The 21,675-nt window shown below is 39.8% G+C and overlaps 1 protein-coding gene across 1 annotated transcript in view; it reads right to left on the reverse strand.

Annotated features, from left to right (window-relative positions):
* Positions 1-1,802: 1,802 nt before the first annotated feature.
* Positions 1,803-21,675, reverse strand: part of THEMIS (thymocyte selection associated) — a 74,963-nt gene continuing 55,090 nt past the window's right edge. Inside the window, exons 5-6 of the mRNA XM_075089860.1 lie at positions 11,367-11,520; positions 1,803-1,957 (exon numbers count right to left, since the gene is read on the reverse strand). Coding sequence (XP_074945961.1) covers positions 1,803-1,957; positions 11,367-11,520 — 309 coding nt within the window. The remainder of the gene's footprint in view (positions 1,958-11,366; positions 11,521-21,675) is intronic.

The raw sequence follows: 21,675 nt of genomic DNA on the forward strand, positions 1-21,675 counted from the left end.
CATTTGGTACAGATGCCAAATGAGACAACTCGTTTTTGTGCATTATTTGCCTATAAGTAAGCCTAAAACAGCCAATTCGGTTATTTTTAATAGCCCCTTCAACCAGCTGTGTAGCATACATGCTTAAAAGCTGATTTTTTTAAGCTCCATCAGTCATTTTACCTGGCTAGGTATTTTATAGGGGTTTTCCCCACATTAAAGGTTAATTTTGTATGTCCACATCAAATCCATATTTCTCAAAATGCTCAGAAGTGCAAGTGCAGAAGCTTGATAGAAATTTTAAGTGCTAGATAAAAGGCATAATGAAGGATACCTGACGGCTGGGGAGAGACCAGCAGGCTGCAGGAGCTACGTGCTCCTTGGCTAGCTAATGATTTCAGAGGGTGGATACTTTTGTCATCCACCGAGGATGATAATTTATGCTGCATAATCCAAGACAGACAGTGATCTCCCTCAAGGCGGCAAAGGTACTTTCTTCCATGTTTTGCGAGACCTCTCAAAGAAGACAACTAATAGAGTGAAACCTTGCCTCTATTGACAGGAATTTTAAAGGGCAGGTGGATAAAGACTTAAAGGAGCTGATGCCATGACAGTAAGTAGTATATTTAGAGGCTGACCCTCTAAGGCTGGCATTGCTTCTTGAAACTGTGCTTTTTCCCTTAATGCCTATAGTCAAAAGGACTATTTTAGTCAAAAGAGAGTTTCATTCTTTCTTTTTTGACTTCTTTACGTGATAGAGCAAGTCCCCATCCTCAGTGGACTGAGGAAGTAGTGCATTACGTGAAATGTCCTACTTTGTTTCATTTTCAGTCTTTCCTGTAGCTTTGGAGTTTCTGTGGCTGTGAGCAGGGGAAGAGATAGCTGCACACTGCCCTGGATGTCATGTTTCTGAGGGGTCTGAGCATTTCAGAAAAAAATATAAGCTTATTTCAGGCTCAATACGCTACTTAAATAGAATAGAAATGTTGCATGCCATTTTAAAATAAATAAAAAGTACATTTTGAAATAAAATACCACTTCATAATGAAATAATTTTTTAAATCTCTGAAACCAACATTTCAACTTTTTCTGGGTTTTCAGGGCTTTCTCTTAACAAGAGAAGCAATTCAGACAAATCAAGTGAAGTTCATAGAAGGTTCCCCTGTGAGTGAAACAGCTGGGACTGCACAGTTTCACTCAAACCTAGAAAAAAAGTTTAATTTGTGTTTAGCTGGAAATGATGCTTGGAGCTTTTCAGAAGCAAAGGCCCTCTTCACTAGCACTTTAAGTCTCTGTAGGCTGGCAGAGCAGAACCTTGAGGATTTAGCAAAAACAGGTAATTCCTGAAAACTTTTTAAGAGGCAAACTTTAGCCATGCACAACAAGGTCTCCACTTTTAAAAAGAGGAAAAGGATTGCATTTAGAGTACTATAATTTTTTACAGAAAAATGAGTCAAATCAGAAAAATTAGACAGGCTTTCAGAACAAAGCCCTTCTCTGGGTTTCTCCATGTTTTGGTAAGGATAACTGTTGGTCTAATTAAGGTTTTGTCTCTATCCATAAATTCAGTCTTGCCTGGGCACTTCTATAACCGGGACGACAAAAGTACTGCTTTGACAAAGGTGACATTGCTGAGAGTGACAAGGTGTCACAGGCAGCAGCTCAGAGGTGCCCTTCTTATGTTATTCACAGGACACTGGGGACAACGGTGGCAGATTCCACGGGAAACCCTCCCTCATTTTGGGAAGTGAGGGTTACCAGCCAGTCTGAAAAATTCACTCTGCCTACGCTTGCTTGCATCCGTAAGTGACCATCGGTCACACTCACCTTCTTCCTTCAGAGAGTGCATGCTTATTTCTAATGGTGGTGTCTTGAAAGACTTTTTTAATGTTTTCAATTATGTTTTCATCCACATAGTCGTAGTTGTGCTCTTCCTCCTTTTCTGCCTCACGCTTTCCAAGTGCCTTATTTGTTAGACCTGAGCAATTAGCAAATAATAACTGTAAGGAAATAGAAGACTGCCCTGTACCGTGAAAAAAACGTACAATTCATACAGACAACCACAAAAGCAAAAAACAAAGAAAGCAATGTTCTCCTCACATTTGTCATTCTCACAGAGATCTTAAATGACTTGCTCAAGTTCCTGAACAGTATCTGTGGCAGATCAAGAATGAAACCCAAATGAGCATTTAATAAGAGAGTCTTCACTCTTAAGAATTCCTATTTTGCTTTTTGCATAGTACTTGTACCTTGAAGTTTGTGGGCAAATAGGGTAATTTGTTATCTACCCCCTGCTAGCTGTCCACAGATAACTCTAAACATTATTAAGATGGTTAAAAAGTGTGATCACTGACAGCATAAAAGCAAGCAGATAAAATTATCTGACTGTATCAAGAGAGGAGCAGTCCACTTGCCACGTGCAGCACATACCATCCCTATTGCTGTTGTGCTCCTATGCTCTTGCATTTCATTGCTTGAAGAGATGAGCCTCTGCAGCTAGGAAATTGTGGTTCTACTTTGGGATTTCCTAGAGCCAAGCCCCCCAGTTTCCTCTTATTTAGAAGGTGCTATAACAAAGGTGCAGGCTTGAAAGTGGCTTGAGATTAAAATTAAACATTTTGAAGTACATTCCTTTATGCCCACCTAGACCAGCCTGGGACAATATTGAGGACAAGCCCTCCAAAACACAATGGCCTTTTTCCACAAGGGCAGAGACCCTCATGGGAGGCCTCTTTGCAGCTCCAGTGCTGGGGCAGGCTCTGCTCTGAATCTTGGCACAGCAACAGCTTCACATTACAGCTCACACCAGGGACCTACAGGGTGCTGCCAGAAGACCTCAGGGTCTCCTCCCCTGCCCTGCTTCCCTGGGGATAAAAGCAGCTCCATAGGATGCATGGGACCACCGGTCACATGGACCAGGATCCCCCAAGGATCAGTCACTGAGTGACTGCTGCCCCCCTCCCCTGAGCCACCACATCCCTTGGCCCAGGATGTGATGGGGAAGAGTCAGGGAGCAGAAGGACCAGCCAGGGGAGCAGTACAGAAGCTCCCCTGCCATGAGCATCTCACCCTTGGGGTCTACCAGGAAGCCTAACATTTAACAGGGCTGAGAGGATACTGTGCTTCTAAAGCAAAAATTTCACCTGAAATGGCAAAACTGTGAAACACTGTTTTTGATACAGCTGGTTTTGTTTGGCTAATTTGCTATGACATAACCTGCAACAACCTGCAAACGTACACAAGGCCTCACAGTCTGGTCATGATTGTCAAACCTCCTGGCAAGGCCATGCTTGCCAAACAGAACCTTCTTTAAAGGACTGAGTTTCTCAAACAAGAATCCTCCTGAGTTTATAATTGCAACCACTGTGTTCCCTCCCCTTCACCAAGAAAACATTCTCTCAGTGGTCTCCAAACTCCGCTTGTGTTGCTTCTGAGACTCCCCACAGCTGAGGCATCTCCCCTGATTTTGATCCTCTCCTTTACAGATTCTTTTAAGGCCAGATATAACCATTAAGCTAATCAAACAGCTGTCTGGCCACACCAGCACAGAGTTTATCACAGACCAATTTACTCACAAGTCCCTCTGCTTCATTTTAGGAATGAGTAAATTAGCAAAGTATTTCCAGATCTAGGGATCAAAAGGAAAAACAAACAAACAAAACCCCAGACCTATGATGAGAAATTTAATTAAGATCTCACTCACACATGTGGCCACTATCTTGTTAATAAACATTTCCAGGTTTGTAGTTGATTTGCAAGTTGACTGTGTTTGATATCAGTAAAAGTTAACTAATGAATAAAACAGGCACTGAAAGAATAAGCTTATCCCTGTGATTCAGCAAGGGAAATATTTTTGTGCGCTTAGACTTGCTAATACGGATATAAAGTACAGGTTGCTCATGGATGTCATAGCTAGACTTTCTCCTTTCCCAACCACACACAAACAAAATGATACGCTTCTAAGCAAGACAGCTCAAGGAGAAAGGAAATTAATGTCATCAGGCCAGACTAAATCACAGCTGTCCCCAATCCCAAACCTGTATAGGATGACTTCTGAAATGTATATATTTACACTTCAATAAAGCATTAAGCAATGAATGGGATGAGCTGAACGATCTCAAGGGAATTCTGAACAGTGAAATCAATGCAATTTGCTACCCTGTTTGAAAAAAAATAATTCTATTAGCCTCAACACTGGATTACTGAATCAGATATGCCATTTCAGCCTGCTAAGAAAACGAGCCTTATGTCATCGTGCTGTCTATCCACCCATCTGTCAATCACTTCAGTACTTTAAAAAGTTTTTTTGCCAATTTCAGTCAGATTTGAAACGGGGGCAGAAGTCTCAACATAGTTACAAAAGCGAGGGTTGAATTAGTTCCTCTATTGAAAGAAATGCATGCAGAACACAGCTGTTATACACTCCATTTGGCAGCAGACAGCAGGATAAATCAGTGTGTGCATATTGGTTGGCCACTCAACACACTCATAGCTCCAGACCTGCTCTTTTTCATTTGATATGAGTGCTATAAGGAGAGTTTTGGTTATTATCAGGGAAGGGGGGGGAGGAGCAGTAGGGGACAACAGAGCTGAATACTTATTAAACCAAATTTCATTAATTCTGCTCTTCCTGGAACAATTTGTATAATTACGTTTGCCTTTATAGTGGAAGGGTAGTGCTCTGCAGACTAAAAATTTCCATTTATCTCATTTTTATCCTTGAGAGGGTAGGATTTGGTTTTTTTTTCCCTTGGAATATACTTGCTGTTTTTTCACAAATTTCAAGGTGACAAACAATTGTCATATCTCTCCATTCTGACATTCTTCAAAATGTAGGCAACAGAAGTAACCCAAACCATCAGGACCCTTGCTTGAATGAAACCAGTGCTAGAAACCCCAACTCATGTACATACAAGGCTGCATACCTAAACACCCCTGGCTGTGACCATAACACAGTTTTACAGCTGTGGTAAATATCTCAGTTTAGGATTTATGCTGCATAAATTAACTTTCAACAACATAACAACGTTTAGTGTTTATTTATGCCTAACTTGAAAACAATAGTTGTGAATTATTATGTGCAATAATATTGTGAACTAAACATGGTAGAACTACATCCTTATTTCTGCACATCACTTAAGTGAAGATACATGGAACTGAAGGCACTTCCATAAACCAAATCATTTTTTTTGCTGTGGGCCTGGTTCTGATGTTCCTCAGTGCTAATGAGAACTAATTCCTTAGGGAGTGCTACTGAAAGCTATTGAGTGATAGCAGAATCAGAACACATAAAACTAATGGACTGTTCCTTGAGCTGGTATCCATCAACCATTGCTTCACGTGATGATGTAGCGTATCTTTAAAAACTGTTAAGTGCCACAATCAAAATATTTCATATGCACTGTGGGGGTTGCAATTAATGTATGGGTAATGTTTATTTCCCTCTGGAATCTACTAACCCATTGTTTGGAAAAGTTTAATCTTAAATTTATTCTCTTAAAAAATATTAAATTTGCTGACAGCAACATCTGTTGACCTCTTTCACTGTCCTTCTATATTTTAATTTTCTTCTTTGTCACTTCTTTTCTGGTAGTTCTACCTTTCTGGTTTTATTGAATTCTTAGAGGCACTAATTTCCACTGTTGCACTACTGCCTCTTTTTGTAAAACAAGTCCTTGGTATATCAACAACTCTTCAGACGAGAAACGGTTCCCACAAGTTTTAAACAATCACATATTTCAGGCCCCACCATACCTTCCTGCAAGAGGGTAAGGTGAAGGGCTCAGGGCACTATCATGCACCCCCCTAAGCTCCCAGGTGTTGCCTTGCACAGGGCTAATGGAGCAGAGCCAGACAGCACTGCCAGAGAGCAGGAGAGGCGATTCATATGAAGTCCCCTTTAGTTATGTGACACGTAACACTAGGATACCTCCTCCTTGCAGGCACTTCTACAAACTCCTGGCTGGCACCTCTGTGCATTACTGCAATTAAAATCAGTCATATCTAATAAATGACGGAAATATGTAAGGATTCAGAGCCTATGCTTTCTTCCCTCTATTGTACAACAAGTTAGAGTTCAGTTAAGAAGATAGGTGATTGAAAATGTTTAAATATAATTTACTAAAGTGTACTCGCCAGCCTGTGAAATGACGTGATCTCCTTAAGTAATTTTCTTACCTTTTTTTTAAACTCATCTCAGAAGATGTGTCAGCCAAGAATAAGTCTTATGTTCACAGCCCAAAAACCAGGAAAAAGAGTCCAATTTTTTTTTTAAAGACAGTTACAGGACCATAGGAGCCAAAGGATCTAATAACAGTTTTGCCCTAATCAAAGACTGAGCTAAAGTGTGGAAGCTGGAAATAATTGTCATGCATACCTACAGTAAAGGATTCCTAATTCATATTGCTTATCCCTATCCGCCTAATTCAGAATGCTAGTATAAAATACCTGTGACTTCATGGAAGAAAGAAGAGCTTTTTTCAAAATAATTCAGAATTCTGTATTTTGCTTTAAGGTTTTTTTAGGGTATTATGTATAATTCATTTTAATATTTGGTTTAGAGCACAGCCCCATAGCCAAATGTATTGTCCTAAGTGATGGGACAGAAAGCTACAGCACAGGGGCAAAAATTTCTTAAACTATCTTCATTGCCAAATTTAGTAGATGTTACATGTGCCTCCCAAACTGCAATCAGAAGTCCCCTTCCTTTTCTTTTTTCTCCAGCCTACTGGCCTCCTAAATCAAGTGCCTAAAATCCAAGTACACAAATATCTTCCCTAAAATGTCCTGACATCAAGAAACAAAATCAACATAAACAATTTTTTTTTTAATTGCAGACGGTAACAATTCCAGAAACCTAAGCCATGAGCAAGAAGATTAGGTAATGTTTTAGAAACTCCATTTAGAATAGATTTCAAGGTTAAAGAAAAACTGATACAGCAGATTTCTGTTGCAGAAATTATCTGCATTCTGATAATTCTGATGCAGTTATTATCATGCAGATATTGCTACTATTTCTAACGAATCCAAACTCAGTCAAATATAAGAAAATAAGATAGTATCTTTAGTGGTCAGTTCAGGTTTAATTGCAAGAGGAAAAATGTTCAAACCCTTTCAAACAAAGAAAATAAATCATATCTTTATTAACATGAACTCTGCAAGGAAAGACAATAGAGGCCTTAAAACTGAAAGAAAAACATGTTGCTTTTCTTTTCGGAAGTATCTGGCATTTGGTAAGAAATAGTAATTGTCTCTGTAACTGGTTTTTTTGAGAGCACAGATTCAACATCCTTATTAGGAATTTGAAACAGGTTGGTGCTTTGGTGGGTGGCTTAACATTCACCAGTAGAAGTTTAAAGATTAGTCAGTAAATGGTGCATTTCCTCCCACTCAAAACCCACAGGAGTGTGTCTTTGTTATTAGTCTTGACATGTTTTCTAATTCATTATCTTGTGAATTAGCAGAGCAGAGTATACTCTCTGGAACAGGCAAGGTTGCTGCACGCAACAGTGGACTCATGGGGATCCCTTGGCTGGCCAGGAAGAACTGCTATATCATCTAATCCAATCTCCTGCATAATTCTGCAGTTATCTTTGAATTAAGCCCAATCATTCTGGGCTATACTAACACACATCTTTCAGAAAAACCTTTAGCTTTGATTTGGGTATATTAGTGTAAAATCCATCACTGCTTTTTAATCTAGGTTAAATCTGCTTAGCTCAAACTCACATTATACTCAAATTTAGACAAAGTTTGTACAGGGATATACTCCAAGGTAATTAAACAAGAAGCAATTTCCTGGCCTTGCAAAAGAAGAAACAATATGATACTACCACTTGATTTTGTGTGTGTGTACTAAACAGAGGTACTAAGAGTTTGTTTGAAAACCCTCATTAACAAAGGCTATTCTTTATCTGACCTTCTGTGAGTAATCTAAGCTAATACAGTATATAGGGTGAACTTAAAATTAACTAAATGCAGCTTCCATGAGGAATGAGACAGGAGATATATGATCATTGAGCTTTGAAATCAGAAACACTGCTAAAAACTGGGCCAGCTGGGAAGAGCTAGTGCTGTAAATCTTTGCGGGACCAGAGGCAAGCAAGACTTCAGCAGCCCTAACACAATTTTTTCTCTAATACTCTTGGCTGTACACTATGGCTACTTGCAAAGCACAGGTCTCTAGCCATAAACTCAGGGAATTAGGTAGGAAAAAATGAACCTGACTGATACCTCAAGTTTTAAAGAAATACATGTACTGGAAGCAGGAAGAAATCAATCAGTAATCTACTGTTACGATTCATGTGTGGGTCATCATCAGCAGATAAGAAAATTCTGCTTTCACAGAAGGAATACCACAACGAAGGATGGGATTTTGTTGGAATGAAGGCCAAAGGAAATAGAGCAAGAACAGCTAAGAGAAGATATTTTAAAAATTGAAAAAGTCCCTGGAAAAAACCTTTTTTCCTCAATTACAGTATTTCAGAATTGAAAACAAATTAAGAATTGGCTAAGAAAAATAGACTTGTGCTAGAATGTGAAAAACAGTAAATAGAAAATCAAGTGCTCTTGGAGATTCTGAAAAAAGTTTATCAAGGACATCTAACTAAGGCTTAATGGGATGGAAAAAAGATGAATGCTACTGGCCCAGAATGAATAGAGAGAAGGCAGGCAGACTTCAGTCAGGGCAGATGAGACAGACCGCAACATTGCCTTGTTTCACTGCAGAGCTGAAACATGTTCAGTAGAAGGTCCAATTCAAGAACATTTGCAAAAGGTCCAAGTCTGTTTTCTAGTATCCAAAACCACAAACTGCATGAGCTAACAAGACTGAGCAACGTGAAGAAGGCAGAAACTTTGCTTGGCTAACAGAGGCAGCCCTCTGCCTAGGAACAGGTGAAGAGCCTGCTGAGAGCTTCTGGGTCAGAATTAGCAGACAAACCAACATGGGCAATATTGTTGTGGGTGTCTGCTACAGACGGTGTCATTCATTAATGACCTGGACGATGGGACAATGTACCCTCAATAAATCTGCAGATGATACAAAACTGGGAGGAGGGCTGAGATGGTTGTGCTGCTATTCAGAGGGACCTGGACGGGCTGGAGGACTGGACAGAGTGGAATCTCATGAAGTTCAGTGAAGGAAAAGGCAAGGTCCTCTACCTGGGGAAGAATAGCTCCATGCACCAGTACAGGATGGGGCTGGAAAGCAGCTTTACAGATAAAAATTTGGAGGTCCTGGTAGACAAGCTGACCACGAGTCAGCAATGTGCACTTGTGCGAAAGAAGTCCAACAACCTCCTGGGCTGCATTAAGAAAGGCAGTGCCAGCAGAGATCCTTAGCCCTCTGCTCAGCACTGGTGAGGGCACACCTGGCGTTCTGGGTCCAGGCCTGGTCTCCCCAGTACAACAGGGACATGGACATTCTGGATTGAGTCCAGCAAGGGGCCATGAAGATCATTAAGGGACTGGAGCATCTGAAATAGAAGGGGAGGCTGAGAGGGCTGGGACTGTTCAGCATGGTGAAGAGAAGGCTCAGGGAGGATCGTATCATGGGTATAAATGCCTGATGGGAAGATGTGAAGGTGATGGAGCCAGACTCTTCTCAGTGGTGCCCAGTGGCAAAAGAAACACAAGCAGTAACAAATACTCTCACAATAGGAAGATGGTTCCAATACAAAGAATGGAAAGACTTGACCACTTCCCAGTCCTGTTATTGAGCTGAAGCCTTAGTTATGGTGACTCCAAACTTCTTTTCTCAGCCAAGGGACCTTAGTTTAGAGCCTACTGCAGGGTTTCTCTAAGAGGCACAGGAGGTGGCTGTACGACACTGCTTCTCACTGCACAATCTGAGTGGCTGCATTGAGAAAAATCTTTGAAAAATCTTGACTGTAAAACCATTATGTGACTTTAGCCTGTGTGGCTTTCCCTGTTTGCGAGGAGACAAAACCCATCAAGTAAAGCACCTACATGAGCACTGACTTCTGTGCTTGTGAATAAGCCAGGCCTCAGCATAAACTTTAAGCTTGGCTTACTTCAGTAAGGATTCTTTGGTCATGTTTTCTTCAGGTGTGTCTCCCTGGCTGCCCATGCCTGCCTCACCCGCCAGAGGCTAAGCCATACAAGAGATCCAACTGATCCCTGTAGCATGGAGAATGGTTTTCAAAGTCAAGCCCCAGTGATTTGCAAGTAGTTCCAATGGCACAAAAGAGTACAACATTAATCCATCTTGGTGTTCATCTTTTTCTGGGGTTTAAACAGAGGGTGCCATCTATTGTAGCTGCCAATATGGAAGCTTCACCATTTACCCCTATAAAATCTAATCAAATCATTAAATGGTGACAAAATGGAGCCTGCAGGGAGATTTTTCAAAGCCACAAAATAACAAATTTGGGATTATCTTTCAAAGCAGCCAGATACCAAAATATCTTTCAAAAACCAGTCCCCAAACAATCAACTCCCCCAGCAATAAAGGTTAGTGAATATTCAACACACCACAGCAATTCTTCACTATAGCAACTGTTTATGTTGCATTTGGAAGTTTCAATATGCATAGTTTCAAATAGGCAGTCCTTTTTAGGAGTCTCACACACTGAATGACAAGACAGTAAAGAGAAACTTTATGGGAAGTTCTTAAATTGATATCAATTATGTGTTAACAAATGCTGTGAGGATGAGTATATGTGCTTTAGTCCTCCAAATATTCCAGTGTTGTAATTACTGTGATGTGTTCATATTTCAGATATAACCTGTGACTGAGAGATTAATGAAATCAATTGAGTTTTTTATATTAACTGCAGAGTCTCTTGGATTTGTCCTCTTATCATCTAGCTTCCCAACTTCAATAGGTTTCCTTTCTGAGAAAGGAAAAACTTGACAGATAAGTAGGAAAACTAACCAGCTATTGAAAATGCCTGGGAAATCCAAGCAAATGGTGACTTTAAAAACAATTATTGGTCAAGCAATTTCCTTGTTATTATTTATTTCTTTAAAAATGTGAGTTGAAGACTTCTTCATATATTTAATGTAAATTGCTTGCTCGTCTTTAATACTTGTTAGAATCAGTGTTTTTTATAACATATGATGCATAAGCATGATCCTAAAGCAAAAGGAAAGCACATCTTTTCCACATGTCTGTTCCTAAAAACTACTGAATATTCATGCTGCAGAGTCAAACAGAGTTTAATACCATGCTGCTGTTGAGAGCTTGCATGAATTTGCCTTACGGCATATATGGAGGAAGAACAGAAATGTTCACTTTTCATCTCTTTTACTTAGCCACAGATTCCAAGTGAAATCACACAAGATAATCCCATATGTAAATTATTTATCGGGGCTGGGGTTAAGCTTTGTTATATTAATAACTCAAACCATAAAGCTTAACTGACCTTTAATCACACTGGTTTCCACTAATGTAGCTTTCCCAGTCATGTCCTTCTTATTCTTACGATGCACCAAATGATTTTGACAACTAACTTGTAATTCTGAAACATCGGCAGCTTGATTTGAGCACAATTTCTTGGTGGTGTCTACACAGAAATTCTGAAATTACATAGAAGAGCACATTGACTTTACATGTAAATTATTACACCAAACTGGATGCTTTCACAGATGTGACAAGTAAAAGTAACATTCTTTGGGTTAATTCTGTGAATTTTAACCACAAACCTTCTGTCTGTCAAATTAAGTCATCAATAATGTTTACCATAATGCCTGCTTTTGAGGCATGAGCATCACAAAATAACATGACCAGAAGGCACTCTAGGTGAAGAAATTGCCTTTAAAGCATATCTCCCATCTTTCATTTCTTGTTTTTTGTTTTGGATGTAAGGAATCATGCAAACACAAGGAGGGAGATTTATGTATCCCTTTTGGTTGATACAGGTTTCTTTCTGATTAACTGTTTTTATTGTATCGATCGTTCATTTAATGAGTCCTGTTACATATTACATCACAAATTCATATAAGGTCTGACATTTCAATTACATTTATCCGGTAACATTCATACCATAGTGAGTATAGTTAGATGATAGGAACAGGCAATTATGGAGTAATTAATTATAGTGTTATTACATTGCAGAAAGTAAGTTGTACTGCTGCAATACTTGCACCCCTTGAAATTCAGGCTTGATCTATACATTTCAATAATTCTGGTTGTTGTTTGTTTGCTTGTTTTTTAATTCTGAGGTATTTATGTCACAAATGCTTTCAGTCAAATACATATTTTTCATATGTGCAAGTAAGAGTCAATTAAAAGTGTCAAGAAGTATATCTTCAGTGAAGCTATACAGTAGCTTCAATGTATGTACAGTCCAAATGCAGTCATTACACCAGAGACTATATATTTTAAAATATAATTAGTATAGATTTTCCATTCAGAATCAAATGTACATTTTCCTCAGCAATGAAAAAGCCCATCCTATTCAGAGAGAGAAGGTTGTGTTGGAAAAACTGACAGTAGCCACCCAGTAACAGTGCCTGATCTTTTCAGAATCAAACCACAGTTTGTGAAAACACAACACAAGCCTACATTTTATGACAATCTGCCCCTTTTGAAAAAAGATATCAGCTAGCAACAAGAAAGTAACTGGTAATTGAAACAGAAAATTTGAGAGAGTCTATTAAGAAGAACAGAAAAAGATGAAAACTGTAAAATGTACGGATGATTTTCCTCAGTGGGTGGGTCACAGTATGATATAAGTGGAAAACCCTCATTTTTCAGTTAGAGGAATCTACAGTAGTTTTCTCCATTTTTTTAAATGAACACTGCAAGCTCAATCTGCAGGGGTTGACTGAGTTACGGTATTCAATGCAAGTTTGTGCAGTACGGGCAGTACAATGCTGGCTAGTGCCCTCCTCGATTACAAAAGTCCCTCTGAGGTCAAGCAAAGCTTTAAGCAGTGACATAATACACAAAAACCTCTGGGATTTGTACAAAAAGAAATACAGCTGAGAAATATTTTGCAAAGCGGACAGAAATGTCAGAAGAAGTTCTTCACAGCAGAGAATTAAAATAGCCCAATGGAAAAGACACCATTCAAACTAGGACGATGCTTGGCTGCTGTATTGTGGAATAGCATCACTGAGGTTACAGGACCTTTGTCTTTCTTTTATCAACAGTGCATGGCCTTTCTTTGACCTCCAGTTCTTTTCTTGATCATCTGCACCTAAACATGCCTATATGCACCAGTATACATTCCCAGTCTGGCCCAGCAATATGAACGCACACTTTGCAGGTAGTTATTGAGCAATGTCCATCTTCTGCTCACTTAGATAACAATTTTTCAAAGCTGTCACTAAACTTGTCCTATCCTCAGTATCAGTCATACCTGTTAATCACAAATGAAAGATCTTGGGAAGGGCAGGGAAACATTATTATTCATAGGCAGATTCTTCCTTTGTTCAAGTTATTTGGCATACTTAGCACACAGAAAATTTTCACTATAAAAAGTCAGCTTTCAAGTAACTAGGGAATCTTAATTTAAATAGTAGATATTATGAAAAAAATTTTAAAAATTAATTCTCTTATTTTCTAGTGAGCTCCTTAATTAATTTAATGATCCTAGCAATCAATATCAGGAATTAATATGTTCAGATTATTCATTTTGCATTGCCTTAAGTAACTAAAACCAAACTTGGTTATCAAAGCAGAAAGATCATTAAGAAGAATGTAACTGAAGTTTGTGCTAATCTTATGAGTCACCACCAAAACCACACTCTGTGATACAACTGTTACCTGGGGCCCCCTGCAAACAAATTAAAATATGCAGAACACAAACATTTAAAAACAAACAGGATTACACAGACTGGACTGCTGCTTCACTATATGCTGAAATCTGATATAGCTTTAACATTCTTAACAGCACTATAGATAACAGTTACATTAGAGACCAACAAAGATAAGATGCTTTTTTAAACTATACAAGAGTGAAGTCTTATGGTTGTCTCTCAAATACTAGGCAGGTTCAACAGCACAGGGTTTCCGTCTACATGGAGTCATTGTTCCACTAATTTAAAGAAGTCTGGATATCAGCCATAGTTTTCAGTACTGTTACTGCCAGAAGAAACCCTAATTCAGTTAAAACCTCATGATCTGAATCACAGCCATTTGTTATAATAGCCTACTTGTGAGGAAACCCTGAATCTCAGCATTTGGAAAATCGAACTAACAGCTACAGGTGTGTGAACTAAAAAATTTTACCTCAATCGCTAGGCATTACCTATTACAGCTCTGGGTTTGCTCATTGTCCAGAAATAACTCAGAAGACAAAGCACAAAGCCATAAAGGGAAGGTAGTGTTAAGACTGTGCGGTCCCTTTCAGGAAATAGGAGGTGTTACATCAAACAGGATACAAAAAAGTGTGAGAGCTAAGGTGAGAACTAAAGGGCTGGAGCTGCATCGCTTTAGTAAGAACAGAAGTTTCCTCATTCTGCAGAAGTTGTGAGTGCAGAGTTTATCTAAGATGCATGAACTGAAAACACTGCAGCAGCAAACAGAGTTTCAGAGTGAACGGTTTGATTTAATTTCCCTTGATTACCTGAAGAGCTTAAAGCACTGCATTGGTGTGCGTGAGCTCACTTTGACAAGTAAGTCTTCCCTCTCCTTGCCCATGCCAGCGGCAGTGAAATCTGACAGCAGTTCTTATTCTTACAAATGGCACTGCACAAAGAGTAACACTTTGCCCATCTACACCCCAGTCGCACAAAACATGTTCAAAACCTGACAATTTTCCCTGCAATTTCACCATATGCTAGCATCCCCCTCTCACAGGTGCATTACCCTCTGACTTAAAAAATTTGGGCTATTAACAGCCGTCTCCCCATGAATATTTCTTTCATAGCTGTGTCTAATTCCTTTAAAACTTATTTACGTTTCTGATATCAACATCATGTGGCAAATTGTGTAAAATTTACTTTGGGTTGGTTTTCTTTTTACTGTCGTATCTCGTAATTTCATGTTGCTGCTGTAATCCCTCTCTATGCATTTTCTCCCTGCATTCAGATTTTTACTCTTCTTTCCTGAGTCACCTATTCTTCAGGCTGAAGAGTTTCTAGTCTATTTAATCTCTCCTCTTGCAGGAGCCAAACTGTAATCCATAATGCACCAGCTCCTGAAATTCCTGCTTCTTTTCAAGATTCAAGCCCAAAGGCAGTCCTTATACCACACATACTTCAGACAGCAGTATTTGGTCATAACTACTCAGTAAGCCAAGAAAATAGCACAGGAGTTCTCACAAAAAGGCTGTTAAATCTGTTTACAGGAAAAGAAAATAATACATGTGTTCATAATACACATTATTGTTTTGGTTGCTTTTCTTCTTTTTTCTTTTTAAAAGGAAAGAAAGCCTCAACAGCATCTAGAACATTCAGAGTAAAGAAGGATAAACAACATTTGTTTGAAGTACAGAAAAATGTGGGAGTAAATATGAAACCAACAGGTGTCATAGTCACTGAAAGTGCTGTGAGAGATGTAGCAGCATAAACCAATCTGACAAAAGTATGCTTTTCCAGACAGAAAGTCAAGCTGTTATATGATTACAAATGACTCTAGTGAAGAGGAGAACTCATTTGATGGAGCAATCAGTGCTGGACATGGCACTACACCTTTGGAGTACATTTATTACGAGTCACCCATGCTAGTAGATACAGATCATAAACCTTTTACTGCAATCTTTAAAGACAGCTTGGAGTGGCACTCTTTGCTGCCTTCAAAAACTCAAGCCAAAGCTCTAAGATATGTATCTTTTCTTTGGCATATACTGCACCGGTATATTTATCTATAAAATACTTAATTGCTGCATGCACCTTTTCACCAGAAAAAAAGCTACATATATATATAGAATGAAAGTGTGATGAATGATATTGCAGTCCAAACACATTTCACTGTTTCCAGACAAAAAAGACAATTTATCCCCATAAGCTACAAATGAAGATTCTGTAAGAGAGTCACACTGCACTGTGTTCATGGGGAAGCCCAAACCAGGATGAACGAAGCTTTAGCTTTTGATATTTTGGAGAATATTTTAAGGAAATTATGACAGAGGGGTAGAGAGACACATATCAGTCTAAGAGAGACAGGGTATTCATAGTTGCTGATTTATAGAGAAGGCTTCATGAGTTTCAGAGCAACCTACAGAATGGCAACATACCTGTATTTTTTCTCCAACCTTCATTATACCTGCGTGACTTTCTGCAAGGACAGTTTGGAACTGCACTGAATCAGAGAAGAATCAGAGGTTTTGATTCCCATATTGTATCAATACAGAACCAGGGTAAGTGCTATCACAGTCAGAGCCTTAGACCATCCTGAAACACAGATCTGAATTATTTTCCAGTTTGCAAGTGTGTAAGCTGGAGTAACTACATTCTGGAGTATCTACATCGGTCGGGTTTACACCAATGTTAGTCAAAATAAAATTTCACCCACCATATGACTAGAGGTAGGAATGCATACTACCACCTAACGGGTGGGAAACACAAATTCAAATAATGGGAATACACACACGGAAACTGCTGACACCTCTCAGGAAATTTGCATTATTATGGCAGACAGTTAGGACTGATTTATTCCACTTGAAAGGAAACAATTACCTTTAGATTATTACTCATTTGTATCCCAAGGTAGCCTTCTTGCAATGATCTATTGGCAAGCCAACTTACCTTGCACATCAAGATAATTTCTGCAAGGGCACAGTGTACCCATAGTTCAGGGTACTGACAAGGGTCTATGATTTTGTAGTAAAGAATTTTAACAGTCTTCCCCATTGCACTGATTCCAGTACATGATATCAAGCCTTAATTTTCCACAGTCCATTGGAGTGTGGAAAAGGAGAAGAGCTAGTTAGAAGATGCTTCAGAACGGCCGTGGGCAATAAAGAGGATCCTCATTTAGCCTCATTAACATACAGGACGGGAGCACTTTGGAGAATTATTATTTGCCTGCAGAACTCATAAGGTACTATAAACTAAAGATGAACTATTTTTGCCAAAGAAGAGGTCAAGGTTATATCATTTCAAAGACAGGAACAAAATTACATTAGTTTGTGAGTTCTCTGCCTAAAAGGGACATGAAACAGCTGATCAAATTAAGTTTTTTTGATCAGAGTTCAAGCTCTTAACAGGTTTCTCCCTCACAAGGTACTTTCTGTACATGCCTACAATATCACAATTAATTTGACTTTCATTCTTAGTAGTCTGGGTTTTCCCAAGGATTAAAAAGGGTGGGAGTTATGTAATAAAGTCATGACAGACTGTAGGCAGATGCCACTGTAGGCTCATTCTTAGGGTTTAAACAACGTATTCAAAGAGTGTTAGTTTCCTAGCAGTAGTGACAGAATTAGTTAATCTTTTTTCAGAGCTTGAATAAGAATATTTGAATTTAAAATCAAAACAGAGCAAAAAATCATGTTCTAGCTATATCCCTTTCTACAAAAATAAAAACAAACAACGTATCAAATCGAATGGTCTTAGAGAAATCCACGGCTCGCGAACCATTCTGAGTTTTGCCCGACACGCAGTTTATCGGTGAGCTTGAACAGATATTCCCATGACATACTGGCTAAAAAAAAAAAAAGAATAAACGGCGAAGGAAGAGACAATTCTGCCAGGACGGAGCTGTTGTGTTTTAGGGGGTCGGGGCTGGGGTGGTTCCGGTGAGCGGGGGGGACGGTGGCGGCGGAAGGCGCGCCGGGCACCGCTAGATGGCTGTGTCCCCTGCCTTATCCCCCCAGCTCCGCCCAGCCTTCCCACAGAAAACTTGGTTGCGAGGGCTTGCCATTCAACAGTAAAACAACAGATTAAAAACTTAGCATGCAAACTCTCATCTGACAAAGATTTCTCCTTCTGGTCCACCCCTTTCACCCCATTTGAAACCACAAGCCCAAGAAATTCCCCAGTTGTGCCTGGGACTAGACAGAAAGAAAATATTCTTGATCAGATTTGATGATTTCTTGGGGCAATGATATGTGGTGAAATGTTAAAATCTGATAATTAAACATGCTGATGTTTACTAATTTGGGGGGAGTAGCAAACGAGGGGGAAAAAGGGATCCTGCCAACAGGACGACCTTTAAAGAAGGGCTGCTGTATGTGCTTTACAAAGAAATTTCATGAGCACTTTACAGAGGTAATTAAATACTGCCACTCTTCACTGACAGTTCCCACAGTTCAGGTAAATATTCTACAGCTAATTGAGACAAAATAAATTGCATTATGTAATTAATAAAAACCATGTAAGAGTGTACTGCTATTACATTCAATTAAAATTCCTTGCTTACTCCAGAAATTCAGAACCCCAAGCTTTTTGTTCTTAATTCTATGACTTTCATGTACTCATTCACTGCTCTCGGTACTCATTTAATCATTTATTGTTGAATGAGATCTTTTTCTTTTCCAAAATGTGTCCCAGAACAGTACAGAGTACGTCTCAAGAGACTTAAAATGAAGCTTTGCTACCAAAGGGTCTTTTATGTCAATGGGTAACTAGAGCTGTCAGCCTCTTTTCCCAGACATTTTTCTCCTGTTCTGTGTATATAAGCAAAAAAGAACAGAAAATGATGCTGGGCACCCTTCAGTGGCCTGGGACAAAACAATGCTGGATTAGCCAGCACAAAATCACCAGTCCTACACCTTCAGCTATTAGTGTTACAAATCAAAAAGGGTATTTTAAAATCTTTTTTTAGCAATAGTTCACGTGCAAAATACAGAAGTGCGTAATGCCCTCTCAGCTCCATCTCTTCCCTCTCCTCTCCCTGCTAAATGCGTAAAGGGGGGAGTGCTTGTTCCCCAGAGCCTCAGATCAGAGAACAGGTTTTTCACCTTTTCTGTAATGTATATGATGTTAACTTTACATCTATTTTCACAGGTATGTCTTTATCTTAAGGCCTGTTTTTTTCTGAGTACTTAGTTTTAAACAGCACTTTCTTTATTCAACACACTGTGCAGTGAAAGGTAAGTATTATTTTCTGCATTTTACATGCTGGCAAACTGAAATGTGCTTTTTTCCACATAGCTTCAAAAAGTGGGTAGGAACCAGCAAGGTCCCCCGCAGCTGTCACCTTTCCATGCACCCTGACTCTTCACCCTGCCTTCGCTGCCAGCAGTGTTGCCTGTCCACCCTGCCCAGTGATTGCAGCCACGCTTGTGAGCACTCAGCTACAGAAATTAGGCCTCGGCTGTCTCAGACTGGGCAATGAAACGCAGTTAGTAGCCACCTGTGAAAATGCTGGTTTCCATGGCACTCACAGCGTGAGAAGGCAACCGTGAACTGAAGCGACAAGAGGACCCTGTTGTTCGATGCCTTAACCCCAAGGCAGGCTTTGCTCTTCTCCTGAGCTACTCACCTACTAAGCACTGAGTTCTTGGGAGAAAATAAAGTGTTCTAAAGGTATAAATTATTAAAATCTGCTTCTGTATTACAAATATATCCCACCTCAGCAAATGGAAGTGCTTGTTTGTTCAAAGACTATGAAATGTTGTATTTTGTGAAATCGCCACTTAAGCAGAAGATGCGAATTCTTCTCATTTATCTTAATGGGACATTAACTGGAAATTTAATTACAAGGGAGAGCTAATTATCTGCAGGTTTGCCAAACTGCAGATGGAATCTACTCAGCAGAATGAAATCTGAATGCTGAAGCCGACACGAACATAAGTTCAGTTTAGCGTGGGGAAAATTTGAACTGAAACCAAATGAAAAGAAGAACGAAATTTCCTGTAACTCCTGACACAGAATCTCAAATGAGGCACCCCTCGCTGCGCCATTCCCCCAGCTGTCTCTCCCTCAGTCCTCAGATCTTCTCTGCCCCTAAAAAATGAAATAACAGCCACACTGATTCAGGGCAAAATACAGCTCCCTCAGTTTCTTTGCCGTTGCCCTAAGCAGACACCATGGAAGAGTAAGGACAGAGCAACGCAATATGCTACCTTCAAATACACTCTCAGCCTCTTACTATTTTCAGCTCAGGGAATTTCCTGAGTCTGATGTGGTTTGTCTATTAGTAACCCCCAAACAGTCTCTCTTCCAAATATTTGTCCAGTCTCCCCTTGAACTCCTGATCCACTTCCAGCCTTGTTCTGGCTCCCCTTGGTCTGAATGTATCCTGCCACATTTCCTTTAATTGTGGCCCTGCAGAGAGTGGGGAGGAGGAGGGATGGGGGTGAGGGCAAAATTTTTCAAATAAATTGTTTTCAAGTTCTTACTGCTGTTCTTACTCTTCTTAGCATGAGTCTGCAAGTCCAGCTGCAGAGCTCACACTGTGCTTCCTCTTACTGCATGACAGAAAAGGCTGTGCATGGCAGACAGCAGCCTCAGGAAAGCAGCAGGACACGGTGTTGGTAGGAATTAGACACTTCAGACTGGATTCAGATCTCAGAAACCAGGTGTAAACCTGAAGTCACTCTCTGCAGTTAGGAAGCATTATTCTGGATTTGCTCAGTCATGGCTGAACTCAGCATCAGGCTTCCTGTTTTTCAAAATCATCTGGTTTCCAGGCCACAGTGGGGAACGTAACAGCAGGAGCGAAAGGAAAAATGGGTTATTTTATTAGTAAAATGCATTCCTATTCTAACAGATATTTCTGCAATGTCTGGATCCCTTCAAGAATTTTGCCTTCTCATACACGTACACATAAAAATGTACACAGCAGTACGAGGATATAAATTTTTCAGCTTGCCCATTATAAGCTGATCTGTTTTTGCAGAAACTATCCTGCCCCATTTTCCTCTTCCCTTTTTGTTCTTTATTCTCTGACATAATTTTGAAGCTTTGACAAAGAATTAACTTGCAGCTGTGCTAAAATGCACACAGGTGGTTAGCAAACCTGGCCAAGTCACAGCGGGGTTTGGTTTGTTGTCGATACTGAAAAATGTCCTGGGGAGGAGCTGGATTCTTCTTCATCAGAAAGGATGTTTGCATCCTGGAACTTCTGGAAGATTGGGAAGTGCCTACCCCCCAGAAAAGATTAACTTCTAATTACAAGTACTTATCAAAACTATTAAAAGGGGACTTTTCCATCTGTTGGCATTTTAGATTTCTAATTTCCTCAGTTCTGTGTGGGGAAAAAAAAATAAGGGGAGGGAAGGCTTGCAAGGGCATTTGCTCCCTAGTATCAAAATTAAACTATGAAATCCAATGGGCACACTTGTGCCTCCCGATCCCCTCCCTAAACCACCCTCCCTCCTGGGCACTGGAGCTGGCTGGAGCTATGGGAGGTCTGAGAGCTCTCCTCAGGTTATATCCATGGCAAAGGGCAGGCCCTGGTCACCAGTCCACTTCAGAGCCAGGCTGTAGATTCAAAACCTGAGCTGCCTCAATACCAAGCAGTGAGGATGAGAATTAAATGTCTTCATCTGTTCATATTTGTTTTCCAGCACTTTTGTTATATCCATTCCATTTCTAGGTTCTCTCCAGGGTATTGGGTTTGTAGGACAGACTTGGCACTCCAGAGGTCTCCAGAACTATGCCTGTGTGGAATTTATAAGGCCTTTTCAGCCCACTCAAAAAGAGACAGGTGAGAAGAGAGGATCTGTACAAATCCCCTCCAGTTATTCCTTGGATCGGTGTTAAAAACTGACTTGCAGAAAAACAACTGGAAAGTCATCCTAGTGAGCATCATGGAAACCAGTGATTGTGGTACTTCACTCATACACTAAGAAATGATGAATAACAGAATGAGGTTCATATTCAGTCATTTACATT

This window comes from Phalacrocorax aristotelis, chromosome 3 (assembly GCF_949628215.1).
Source record: "Phalacrocorax aristotelis chromosome 3, bGulAri2.1, whole genome shotgun sequence".
Classification (NCBI taxonomy): Eukaryota; Metazoa; Chordata; class Aves; order Suliformes; family Phalacrocoracidae; genus Phalacrocorax; species Phalacrocorax aristotelis.